The sequence below is a fragment of the Pseudorca crassidens genome, chromosome 2 (assembly GCF_039906515.1).
Source record: "Pseudorca crassidens isolate mPseCra1 chromosome 2, mPseCra1.hap1, whole genome shotgun sequence".
In the NCBI taxonomy this organism is placed as follows: Eukaryota; Metazoa; Chordata; class Mammalia; order Artiodactyla; family Delphinidae; genus Pseudorca; species Pseudorca crassidens.
The window spans coordinates 163,003,890-163,017,007 of record NC_090297.1 but is presented as its reverse complement, the minus strand read 5'-3'; the positions used below and the strand labels follow the sequence as shown (position 1 = coordinate 163,017,007).

The 13,118-nt window shown below is 51.7% G+C and overlaps 1 protein-coding gene across 2 annotated transcripts; it reads right to left on the bottom strand.

Moving 5' to 3' along the window:
- Positions 1-970: 970 nt before the first annotated feature.
- Positions 971-4,418, bottom strand: LOC137212152 (left-right determination factor 2-like). 2 transcript variants are annotated; one of them, XM_067715201.1, is made up of 5 exons: positions 4,169-4,418; positions 3,040-3,068; positions 2,822-2,937; positions 2,359-2,601; positions 971-1,334 (listed from the first exon to the last, which is right to left on the bottom strand). In XM_067715201.1, the coding sequence occupies exons 1-5, from the start codon at positions 4,416-4,418 to the stop codon at positions 971-973; spliced, it is 1,002 nt and encodes a 333-aa protein (XP_067571302.1). The 2 variants fall into 2 exon arrangements, with proteins under 2 accessions (XP_067571302.1, XP_067571294.1); XM_067715193.1 differs by having other exon boundaries at positions 2,822-3,068.
- Between the last annotated feature and the right edge of the window lie 8,700 nt (positions 4,419-13,118).

Below are 13,118 nucleotides of genomic sequence, written 5' to 3'. Positions count from 1 at the left end.
ATCCTTATGTCGCTCTCATTCCCCATTATTGCTCCCTCTCTCCTACGTCAAGGACACTACAAATTAAATACAGAGACACAGAGTGAAACATCACTTTTATTTCAGCAGATTATCTACATTCGATTGTTTTCTTTTTGCTAAGTTAAAAGAAACAAACACGTAAATACACGTGGGTTCTGGTGATAAGTTCTCTAAAATAGTGGGGGAAATAACCTACATATGCACAGGCAATGCTCTGTCTCTGGAGGAGCAGAGGAGTGGGTGAGTTTAGGGCTGTCTGATCCCCAGGGCAATGAAGTCCTAGAGCTGAATCCCAAATCCTCCTTTTTAAAAGGAAATGGTGGCCCAAAGGCGTCTGCATTTGTTTGAGGTCACAGTTTATGGCCCTATTAGATCCAGAAACCAGGTGTCCTGATACCCTGTCCACTGTCCCTAGCCTAAAGCCCTTCATCCTCCCTTCTAGCACCCTCTCAGGGGACTGGGGACCCAAGTATATGTACAAAAGCCCAGAGCGGATCAACATTTTGGTGAATGGGGCTTCTTTTTAGACCTCCTCCCTACCTAGGGGAAACAGAGGGATTTTTTGTTTTGTTTTAATTCATCGTATAATAGAGTAAATCAGTCTGTTTTCCCACTTCTCATTGTGGGGTCTGTTGTCCCATACTCGGTTGAGAATCTGCTAGAGAACAGAAGCTCCTAGCTGACAATCTGTCCCTGCTCAGCTATATCCTTTAACAAGTAGACTGGGATTTCCCTCTACAGCTCTGCAATTGTGTTGCATTAATTACTCATGTAAGTGCTTAGGGTGGGTGACGGACAGGAGAGCAAGAAATGGAAGAACACACGAGACAGGTAAAATAGGGGCACTCAGCTGGGGCAGGGGTAACTTGCTAAGTAGAAAATTAAGACCTATGTTAAGACCTGCTTTGTGCACGTGTCTAGTCAGAGCCTCCATGGCTGCACCCCACACCTACGGCTCCAGCTTCCTTGGTACAGGCGCCCCATCCGAGGCACAGCTGCACTTCTGCACCCTCATGTTGGGCAAGCTGACCACCTGGGGCCTGGGCTTGCCTCCCTCCGGGATGCTGACAATCATGGGCAGCGAGGTCGTCTCTGAGGCGATGCATTGTCTCGGCCCCAGAAATGGCCACTTGAAGGTCAGGGGCTCTGGGGGCTGCTGGCAGGTGCCCACACACTCATAGGCCAGGAAGCCTGGGGGCTCCAGGACCCAGTTCTCAGCCCACTTCATCCCCTGCAGGTCAATGTACACCTCCCGGCGGCAGCAGTGGGTGCCCTTGGTCGCTGGTGCCTTAGGATCACAGTTTCCCTGAGCTCTGTGGGGGGCAAGGAGAGGCAGAGTCAGAGGTCAGCTGGGAGGGCAGAGGTCAGCTGGGAGGGCAGAGGTCAGCTGGGAGGGCAGAGGTCAGGGAGCCCAGGGCGGGGCTTCGTGGGGCATCTGGAGGGAGATTTATGGTCCATCTCTTGTTATGTTCAAAATGCTGGCTATTTGTGATAAGTGGTGAATGAATAAACACATCCAAAACATAAATTATAAATCAGTTACTGTTCACTAAAGGTTTCCTATTATGCTAGGCACTGAACTAAGTACTTTACATATATTATCTCAGATGATACTTGCATTTCATCCTCAGATGAACCTTGAAGAGGTTCCAGTATCATTCCCATTACACATGAGGACACAGAGACCCAAAGGTGTTAACTGACATGCCAGAGTTCCTGCAGCAGTAGAAGGCAAAGCTACGTGGACCCAGACTGTACGATTCCAAAGCCCTGTTATTAATCACCCTACTACACAGCTCCATCCACTCCAAATAGCTAACTTGTCCCAAGAAGAAAGAATTCACCAATGCCAGAGGAAAGCTGTTTAACCCTAGTAACCGCTAATGCTAATATTTTTCAAAGAATTAATCAGGGAAGAGGGTGGAGTGAAGACAGATGATTACAATAATGTATACGTATCAATGACAACATAAAGCTTGTTGAAAATACCTGAAGTTTTTTGGTTTTTGGTTTTCAGTTTTTGGTTTTGTTTGTTTTCTTTTTGCCAGTTGGTTGGCTTACGGGATCTTAGCTCCCCGACCAGGGACTAAACCTGCACCCCCCTCACCCCCCGCCCACAGTGAAAGCAATGAGTTCTAACCACTGGGGTTCCAGGGAATTCCCTGAAGATATTTTCAATAAAATATTTGAATAATAAAAATTCCTACCATTAGAAACTCTTAACATGTAGTGGGGAATCAGTTGCATCCTGGGGCTATCTGCATCTGCCCCCCAGCTTGTCCCCGCCACAGTGGGCCTGGACCACCCAGTCTACTAGAGTCCTGGCCCTGCACCTACCCGTAATCCCTGAGGTCCAGGGTGTGCAGCTCCAGCTGGGGCTCCCGCTGCCCGGCGCCCGACGGCCCCTGCGAGGCGAAGCGGACCAGCGTATGGGCGCTGGAGGCCAGCGGGCCCAGGTGCTCCCGCTGCACCGACACCTGCAGCAGCAGTGACTGCCGGGGCCGGCGCAGCTGCTGCCAGAAGTTCACGGCATCCGTCACGTCCAAGGCCTTCCAGCCGCTCTCGTGGATGGACACCAGCCTGCGACACCACACGGAGACACGGGCCCGCGCTGAGGGGTGGGGACTGGGACGGCTGGGGCGGCCCCGGGGGAGGGCCCTCTCCCATCCTTCTCCTCCCCTCCCCTCCCCCCCAGGGGCCCCCCGCGCCGCCCCTCCTTCCCCAGGGCACCCCTCCTCCCGCGCCAGGCCCAGTCCCCCTCCTCATCCCCCGCCCCATACCCCAGCTGCCACCTCCCCACCTGGAGTCGATGAGGGAGGTGCGGTTGGAACCGTCGTCGCGGACGTGCAGCCACTGGACGGTGACTCGGGCGCGGTCGCTGCGCGGGAAGAGCCGCTCGTGGCTGCGGAGCGCGGCCTTAGGAACCGGCTCCTGGAAGAGGCGCAGCACGGCCTGCACCAGCTCGCTGTGGGGCGGGAGCCGCTGCTCCATGTCGAACACCAGCAGGTGCGAGGAGACCTCGGACACCAGGAACCTGCCGGCCACCTCTGGGGACACGAGCGGGGTCAGCGGGGCCCCTCCGGGCACCAGGGGAGCTCTGAGGGTGGCAGGGCCACTGAGGCGGTGGCCAGGAAGGGAGAGACCAGCCCCTGTTCTGTCTCCCTGGGCCAAGCTCAGTTACCTGAAAATCCCCCTATGTGTCTGGGCCTTGTTTGTAACAATCTCCGCCCAGCAGGAAGGCTGGCAGGGCTGACAGGGCTACCTCAGCTGAGATGCTGAAGATCAGAATCCTCCCCTGGGGGCACCTGGCCTTGGGTCTAGCTCTGGGCACTGAGGAGGTGAGTCCAGGCCCAGGGAGGTAAGAGGCTGAATAGGACTCAGGATGGCTGCATCCCTGACAGCTGAATAGCTCGGCGTTACGCTACAGTGTTGTCCCAGACACCTTTTCATCCACAATAATGCACTTTAATATTCACAGCGCTGGGAGGTGGGTCGGCTACAGTCACACCAGTGCTCCGGAGGAACAAACAGAGAAGCAAAAAGATGATTCTAAAACCATTTGCTCGGGCTTCCCTGGTGGCGCAGCGGTTGAGAGTCCGCCTGCCGATGCGGGGGACACGGGTTCGTGCCCCGGTCCGGGAAGATCCCACATGCCGCGGAGCGGCTGGGCCCGTGAGCCATGGCCGCTGAGCCTGCGCGTCCGGAGCCTGTGCTCCGCAACGGGAGAGGCCACAACAGTGAGAGGCCCGCATACCGCAAAAACAAACAAACAAACAAGAAAAACCATTTGCTCAAGGTCAGGCTACTGGTGGCAATGTGAAAACGGTACCCCAGAAGCCCTGACTCTACGCCTCTCCCTGAGACTGTGCCAGGGTTCTTGCCACACCCACACGCTCCCATTGGCTCTGCTTTCTCTTCTCCATCCTCATCTTCTCTGATGCCTTAGCTTTGGCCCAGCCCCTCCTGGCCCCGAGGGGGGGGGCCCTCAGTGCAGACAGAGACCAGGGGCCCGGGCCCAGCCTTCCTCACAGTCCATGGTCCCTCCTCATCACCCTGTGGACCCTGCGCCCCTAGATCGCCTCCCCAGAGCAGCCCCCCCACCCCCACCCCGCGAGGACCAGGCTGCAGCAGGGAGGGAGGGCCTCACCTCGGAAGTTCTGGCTGAACCTCTTCCCCCGGGAGCGGGCCCCGTGGCTGCGCTGCAGCAGGGCCACGTACTGGGCCCTCACGTGGGCAGGGATGATCAGCCTCTCCACATCGGCCCCGTCCAGGACGGGAGCCTCGCTGAGGCGCAGCTGCCGCAGCAGGCTGCCCAGGACCCGCTCCTCGGTCAGGGCCGCCCCGGGGCCGGCCAGGGGCAGCGCCCAGAGCGCCCAGCAGAGCCAGAGGGGCCGCATGGTGCTGCTCGGGAGACGCAGGGGCAGAGCGGACGTGTCCCCGGACGAGGCTCCGGGAGGGTCCCAGCTGGGTGTGCTGAGGGCCAGGCTGGGCCAGCTTTATAGCCAGGCCTGGGCTGGGCCTGGGTGGTGGGAGGGAGGGAGCCCGGGAGGGAGGGAGGTCACACCCCTCGGACCTCCTGGGAGTTCAGCGGCCAGACAGGTCCCTGAGCCCCGAGGAGGGGGCTGTCTAGAAAGGGCACAAAGGGCTGTCTGGATGCCACACGGGCCTGGGGCCTCTGACCGCTGCTGTCTGGCAGCTCAATAATAATTTTAGTGCCTATTGAATTTGCCTGACTCCACCTCAGTCCTAGTCCATGAAAAAGTGAGCCTATTCTGTGGAAACGAGTGTCCCATTAGCCGGCTGCTTAAATCTCTTTCCTGCAGGCCAGTCTGGGTCTAGGTTTGCTCACTGAGAGGAAGGAGGGAAAGTGTTCTGCACTCCTGCCTGTTCTGGTCCAGGCCCCGTTCAGGGCACTTTCACAGAAGCCCCTTGAGTCGCCTCCCTCCATTCTCCAGTCCCTGCAAGCCCCCTCCTGCTCATCTCCACAGTCCCTCAGGTGACCCCGTCCTCCCCGTGACAGAAGGAAGCTAGACGCTATCAGGACAGGGAAGCTGGCAGCTCGGCTCTCTGCCAGTCCCAGGAGAAGCGATTTCTGCACATGTCTTTGCAACCACAGGACTGCAGTGAGGGAGCCCTCAGGTGCAGCATCCTCCTGGAGAGCCAGCCCTCTGCATGGTGAGCCGGCCGCAGGCTCACAGCAGCAGCGCAGTCTGAGCCCAGGTCATGCCCGGATTCAGAACAACAGAGCTGCCCAGAGACACGTGGGTGGGAGCCCCCAGTGCCTCCTCGCGCACACATCTGAGGCTGGCTGGGCTCAAGTAGGGGGCCTGCTGCTCGCTGGCTATTTGGCCTGCTAACAAGTCCCCCAACTTCTCAGTGCCTCAGTTTCTCCTCTGAAGGAGGGGGCGATGACAGGTCTACTTCACGGGCCAGTGTGAAGATTGAGTGGATTACACGCGTAAGACGCTGGGTGCAGCGCCTGGTGTGGTGAGCACCCTAGAGGGTTTGCTCTGGTTACATCTGCCTGCTCTTGCAGTCTCGGGGGCACCTTTCTAAAAATGACGATGACAAGAAGAGCAGTCATTTCCTGAGTGTCGCTCTGTGCCAGGCAGTGTTCTGGGCCCTGGACGTGTTTTCATAACAGCCCTAGGAGGCAGGTGTCAGCATCTGCAGATCTTCCAGATGCGAAGTCAGAACACTGCGCAGCGAAGGAACCTGCCTGCGCTCGCTCAGCAAGTCCCCGACGCCCCTCCTGGCACAGGGGATTTGAGTATGCGCAGGAGGAAGCCTTTCCCGAAAGGAGACAGCCTCACCTCCCCGTGTCCTGTCACGTGGGAGGTGAGCAATGACGGTGGAAGAGGACGGTGGTTGGGGGCCGAGGGGTCCAGTGTGCAGGGAGCACCCCTGAGCCCTTTCCCAGCAGGGGGCACTCTGGCCTCCTCTGTGGGTATGCTGTGTCACTGACAGGTCTCTCATGCCATCCCCCTGCCTCTGTGCTCCTCACATGTCCCAGGCAGAGGAAGAGAGAACCTTCTGCTGCTCGAGGGTGGAATTCCCCATGGATGAGAGCACAAATTGCACCATACGCCTATATGCGTACATATATAGAGATAGATAGATAGATGTATGCATATACCTGCGCATGTGCATTTGCTTGGGTTTTAGTAGTAAGGGGGGGGCTTTGAATTCGAGGAAGGGAGAAATAATAATAACGCTGATAATAATCATAATGGCTAATATTGTTTATGGGCTGCACACTGTTCTGAGTGCTTTATATACATTAACTCTTTATCCTCACAATTTGCCATGATTGTTCCCATTTTATAGATGAAGAAACTGAGGCATAAAACTGGGTACCTGACTTGCCCAAGGTCATACAGCTAGTAAGTGGCAGAGCGCGGGTTATTTGAAGGGAAGGAAACAAGGATTCTGTCAAACATGCTCACAGGACAAGGTAAGAGGAAATACAGAAATCCTGATAGTTGAACGGGGTAGGAAGGGTAATGGATGGGGGAGGGCTGGGAGCCTCTCAGGGGGCAACACAATCATGACCTTTACTGCTTCTCTGCTCCCCTTTCCTTCTCTTGCACCTCTGTTTCCTCAGCATTTGTGTAATTCACAAGGCAGAATTCAAATCCCATCTTGGAGTTCATATATCACGTTGTTCTGACACCCCCTGAAATATAAGGCGCCACCTCTGGGTCCGGCCTGAGGGGGCCCTCCTGCTCTCCCTGTGAAAAGTGTAGCCTTCTTCAAAAGGAGAGCTGTTGCCTTTCTTTGCAAGTGATTAGCAAGGAAAGGACTTACTTGATGCAAACATTTGGGCCTTAAGTCAGGCCAAAAGGTGCAGAAGTGTCACATTTACAGGAGACCCAGGACTTGTGGCCCTCAGTCCCTGGAAGTTGTTCCATAAATATGCAGTAGTCCACCACCCTCGCTGCTGGGTGAGAGGAAGAGATGTGGCTTATCACTGGCCAGGGTGGTGCCAAGGATATAACACCCAGGCTGCCCTTGCAAGCCGAGGCCCCCTCTCCAGGCCCCCAACATCTAGACCCCCCGGAGCTCCCCGGGGCTGGAAGCTCATGATGAGGCCTTGCGGGGCCCCTGTGCTGCAGCTCCCTGAGATCCAGTGCGCCGAGGAGATGCCTCAGGGCTGAGGACCTCTGGGAGTCCCCCTGGTCAGAAGCCGCTTCTGCACCTGGAGTAACTGACCAGTTAAACTGAAACTTAGTTTTTCAGATAAGAAAGTAAAGTGGAAGCACCCTCCTCTGCTGGATTCTCTGCCTTTCCCAGGTGTCTCACTGGGCTCCTAGGCTGGCCTCCCAGCACGGAGCCGACTCTAGACTGAGTCCTTCATGGGAACTGGAACTGACCAGGACCAGTCCTGCCTTCGTGGATGGGCTTCTGGGGTCCGGTGCTCAGGGAGCTCCTAGGGCCACTGGTGCCTGGGTAGATGGTCCACGGTTTGGAAACTGAGAATCCGTCCCAATCTCCCTTAAGGCGCGAGAGCCTGGGAGTATCTGTCACCCTCAGAGGATTTGTCCAGCAAGGTGCCCCATCCCCGGCCTTTTCCTGGCTACTTTGTAGAATCAGAGGGCTTAAGGCTGAAGTGGACCACCCCATCCATTCTCTTGCCCCCTGGTTTTTAGAGCTAAGAAAACTGAGGTCCAGAGAGGTGACAGCATCTCCAAGCTCACACAGGTAATGATGGATGCCTGCATAAAGCCAGGTGTTCCGATTCCCAGCCCCAAATCTTTCCACACCTTCAAACTATTTCCAGCACATGGTCCTGCAGGACCCCCTGAAGCTGTCTGGGAGCATCCATAAGCCCCAGGCAAGCTGGGGACTCAGTCAAGCCAGGGTCGAGTCTAGGCTGGGCAGGGGAGGCAGACAGACAGAGGGCAAGTCCCCCAGACTCCTGAGGCTTTCTGGACACAGCCTCCTAGTCCTGCAATGTGGATTCCAGGCGGACTGAAGAGTTTTGTTGGGGAAATAAAATAATTGAGCAATTAGCTAGTGGTGAATGTGGATTGGGAGACGTTTTTCAAGGGACCTATTAGTTGCAGGGAGGAAGGGCAGCTGCCCTTTGTCATGCAGAGCTGGGAACCAGGCCTCCCCTCCGACTGTGGATCTGGGGGGAGAGTCTGGTCAGGCAGTCTGTGGGGTCAGGTTGGGCTTGAAAAGTGGAAAAATTGTAAAATAGCTTCCACTGACCTTGTGGGAGGGGAGACTACTTACAAAGCTGTCTGATTTCTCAGGTAGAAGGAGTGCATACTGTTTACGAACCTGTGTCGTTAGGGGTTTGAAAAGTTTGTGAAGACTTTTTTTCCCAGAGATAGTACGTTGTGAATGCTCTAAGTGTAATCGTGTGAATTCTGTACAAGCATGCAATTACTCCACCTCCGTCTGTTTTGTTGGCATGTTGTTGGCACGCACGTGCGTTAGGACTGGGGACATTTACGACCAGTCTCCTCCCCGCCCCCGGTGGCCTTTAGATAACCTAGACTGGCAGGCTTCCTCTGTCTTCCCCAGACCAGAGTCCACAGCTCCTGCAGCCGCTTCCCCTGACCTGGCATCACCCGGCCCGGCCACCCAGCACAGCTTGGCCATCATGGGGCCACAAAGCCCGCAGCCCCTGAGTGTTAGGAGTGGCGTCCCCATGCCTCCCCTCCCTTCAGCCCCAGACAGCTTCTCTACAACTCCTGTTCGGGCACCTCCCACCTTCCGCCAGGTCTGGGTGTTTTTCCACAGGAGACTCTTGGGGGCAAATCATCTGAGGAGCTGGTGTTAACTCTGGATTCCTGGACCCCAGCCCAGACCTCCTTAAGGGCTCGGATGGGGGTCCGGGGCCAGGAATCTGAATGTTAGAGCTTCTGCGCGTGCACATGAGGGTGCAGCAGAGCAGGGTTGGGTGGCAGTGCGATAGCAGTCCTGTGGGAGAAAAGCATCCCATCCTACCATTAAGGAGAACCATAACCCAGCCCTTTCCAGAGGGTTCCTCAGCTTCCTGATTGCCTGTGATGAGAGGGAATAAAGTGACCAGAAAAAAAAGGGAAAAGAATTTTTTCCCTGAGGTCTTTTCTGGGCTTTCCCTGAACATTTGAGAGTCAGAGCAGGCAATCAGAAAGGTTTTTTTTTTTCTCCCTCTGGTAAAAAGCCTTTTTGTGTCTTTCCCCACAGCTTCAGTACTTCTGAATATTTTCACATTCAAGGACCGTTACATAGGACACAGGAGCCCAGGGTGCTGATTCTGAACCGTGCCTCTTTGCCCAGGTGACGCCTAACTTGTCACTCTCGTGGCCACACGGAGCACAGAGGTTCCTCCCCCGAGGCCCAGCCCGCTTTCCCACCCCGGCGTCCTGCCCCTCACATCACCCTCCACTCAGCATTCAGGCCTCTCACAGAACACCCCCTGGAGGGTCATCTAGTGGCTCATTCTTCATCTCTCTTTTATCTTTGAAATGTTCTCATCTGGCAAGTCTCAGCATAAATTTCACTTCCTTTATGAAAACGCTTCCTAATGTTCTGAGCACCCCCATCTCTCCCTGCCCAGTTCATCACTATGTTCTCTGGATGCCCTTGGTCTCTCATGAAAACAGGGGGATGACACTCCCTGTGACATTCTGGAAAGAGATGCTGGGGTGCAGCTCTCCCAACAGAGCACGTGCTCAGCGAGGGACGGACACCCCTCTAGGTGTAATCATGTCTAACATGGTGCCCGGCAGATAGTTTGTGCTCGAACTGCACTTGCTGAAAAAAGAGAGAGGCAGGGGGTGGGCAGCAGGGGAAAAAGAGAAGAGTAGATGAATGGAAATTAGACACATGAGATCTTACTCCAGATTAAGGCCACTATTGATTCAGGAAACTAATAGCCAACACATACAACGTTAAAGTTGACAAACTTGGCAGATGGACAGACAATGAGAGGCGTCTCCTGTGCTCACCTCTAACCTCAGCTCTGCTTCCCCAAAGCAACACTAAATCTTGTATGAGCTCCCAGAACGGCTGGACCTGCACAAGCCCAGGTGTGTGACAACATCCGTGTGGTAACATGTTCTCCTGTTTTCACCTGACAACACATCCTCCGCCGCCTCCCTGCCCTTGGAGACACAGCCAGGAGTCATCAGGGCCGGAGCTGGGTCCTGTTTCTCCTGCTCTCACGTGATTCCCTTGGCCTTTTCTTATTTTTTTTTCAGTGTGGCAAGATTTGCTTTTATAAACTAACTTGGCCAGATTAAGAGACTGAACAATACTTACACTTCTGAACTTCAAGGATCTAAATCTTGTCACATACTCCCCACCCAAATCCCCACCATCTTTTAAGATAATATGACATGAATAAGTAGGTCAAAATGCTTTTGAAAAAAATTTTTTTTCTTAATTTCTATTTATTCATTTATGCAAAGACATAGGTAGTAGGAACACACTTTTTTTTTTTTTTTTTTTTGCGGTACGCGGGCCTCTCACTGTTGTGGCGTCTCCCGTTGCGGAGCACAGGCTCCGGACGCGCAGGCTCAGCGGCCATGGCTCACGGGCCCAGCCGCTCCGCGGCATGTGGGATCTTCCCGGACCGGGGCACGAACCCATGTCCCCTGCATCGGCAGGCGGACTCTCAACCACTGCGCCACCAGGGAAGCCCCCCCACCGTCTTTTTAGATAATATGACATGAATAAGTAGGTCAAAACGCTTTTGAAAAAAAATTTTTTTTCTTTATTTCTATTTATTCATTTATGCAAAGACAGTATCGACATAGGTAATAGGAACACACTTTTAAGTTTAATTTTCCATTTTGAAAGGTTCAGAATTTTGTCTCTTCTTTCTACCTTTTTAAATACTTCGGTCCAACAAAATAGCACACAAATAAAAAGTTTATTCCCTTACTTTTCTTAAGGTCATATTGGGATAATTAGAATTGGCTCTTTAGAATTTAGGTATCATTTATAGTAAACTTGAAATTTAATCATAGAATAATACATGTAAAATGTTATAGCACACACACACAAAAGTACAGAGAATTTTAAAAAGAACAAATTTCAGGGCACTTTCAAATTCTGAGGCATAAGAAAGCACTCTTGGGCATCCTTAAGTTAAAAGACTCTTCCCTTCAGATTCAGAATGAAGATTGTTAGGAATTGTAAGACAATGGGCACTGATGATATGGCCGATGGAAGATTCATTAGGCTAGGGAAAAATGGAGTTTCCATGTTTTAGTGAAGGGGCTGGCCAATGAAAGAAAACCCAGCAAGCCACTTTAAACTCATGTCCATGGCAGGTCAAATGATGCTGATACAAGTGTTTCCCTTAGAAAGGTATTATCCCATTGCTACCTTTCCAAGGCTTAGTCCTCAAATTGTTTATACTGATACTTCTCTTCTTCACATCACCTGTTCTAGGAGCAAACCTCCTGGAAGAATGGTGCTACAGACAGGAAAAGCAAGACTGTGGGTATAGCAAAGGGGCTCTGGATCTCTAGTTATTTGTCACGGTTTACACTGTCTAACGAGGAATCTAGCTGATCTAAAAATGGACTGTTAACTCTAAATCTAGTATATTTTGGGGATATGCTTATTGCTAAACAACTTTTTTGGTTTAGAAATGCCAAAACTTCCTTGACTCTCCTGGACATATTTTACTTTAAAAAAGGAAATATAATAGGCTAAAAAACAAAAATCTATCTGTTCTTTAACAAATAACTAATATTTTAATGTTTTTATAGAAACAATTCCTTTCAGGTGCTCTGAGTAACGTTTAAGTGACATTAAAAAAAGTTTCAGGGCTTGCCTGGTGACACAGTGGTTAAGAATCCACTTACCAATGTAGGAGAAACGGGTTCGAGCCCTGGTCCGGGAAGATCCCACCTGCCGCGGAGCAGCTAAGCCCGTGAGCCACAACTACTGAGGCTGTGAGCCACAGCTACTGAAGTCTGTGTGCCTAGAGCCCGTGTTCCGCAACAAGAAGCCACCACAATGAGAAACCCGTGCACTGCAACAAAGAGTAGCCTCTACTAACCTCAACTAGAGAAAGCCCGTGCACAGCAACGAAGACCCAACACAGCCAAAAGTAAATAAATTTAAAATAACAAAAAAAAGTTTCAGCCTTCTTTAATACCAATATTTTGCACAATTTAAGATATAGCCATTGAGTTTAACATTTCAAGGGAAAAAAAGTAAAGAGAAAAAGGAGAATGGTAACTTATCAAGAAGCTTATGTACTTAATAAACTTTAGTTTGCTTTGGAGTCTTTACAAAAAATTAGGCCCAGAATTTAATCATCCTAATTACCATCCCAATCGGATATCTCTATGTGTGGATTCTAGATAAGATAAAATATTTTGAACTAATAAATGTAAGACCCACTGATTGGACTGTTTGTTTGGAATCTGTTTTACTGGGTTTAGATAAGGAAAACTTCAATAAAGCTAACTATATACTGAGTTCCACTGATTAAAAATGCAGTTTTAAAAACTCTGCTTTTGGACTTCCCTGGTGGCGCAGTGGTTGAGAATCTGCCTGGCAATGCAGGGGATACGGGTTCGAGCCCTGGTCTGGGAGGATCCCACTTGCCGCGGAGCAACTGGGCCCGTGAGCCACAACTACTGAGCCTGCGCGTCTGGAGCCTGTGCTCCGCAACGGGAGAGGCCGCCATAGTGAGAGGCCCGCGTACCGCAATGAAGAGTGGCCCCCGCTTGCCGCAACTAGAGAGAGCCCTCGCACAGAAACGAAGACCCAACACAGCCAAAAATAAATTAATTAATTAATAACTCCTACCCCCAACATCTTCTTTAAAAAAAAAAAAAACAACTCTGCTTTTGTGGTAAATTTCTGGACAAATCATCAAAGCACAACATCATAGAAATTGTACTCTTCACAGTTACTTGTTGCAGAAGTGAAGTGCTTGTATTTAAACTATCAAAATTCTGACCTTTCAAAACAGGTTTTCTAAAACAATTTTTTTTGCAAATCAGCATTTGCTTTTAAACTCTTAAAATGTCAATTTAAAAAAATCCTTACAGATAAATCTTAAAGTTATTCCTTTCAGTCTCAATCAGTTTTTTACTTTTAACTATATATTGAACACAGAATCAGTTTCTAAGTAC

What these genes read in the sequence shown, in the direction of transcription:
- LOC137212152 (XM_067715193.1), bottom strand. Translation starts at nt 4,418, where the DNA reads ATGCGGCCCCTCTGGCTCTGCTGGGCGCTCTGGGCGCTGCCCCTGGCC. An exon ending in GTTCAGCCAGAACTTCCGAG is followed by an intron (nt 3,069 to 4,168) that starts GTGAGGCCCTCC and finishes TCGTGTCCCCAG; the next exon opens with AGGTGGCCGGCAGGTTCCTG. An exon ending in CTGGACCTCAGGGATTACGG is followed by an intron (nt 1,335 to 2,358) that starts GTAGGTGCAGGG and finishes TGCCCCCCACAG; the next exon opens with AGCTCAGGGAAACTGTGATC.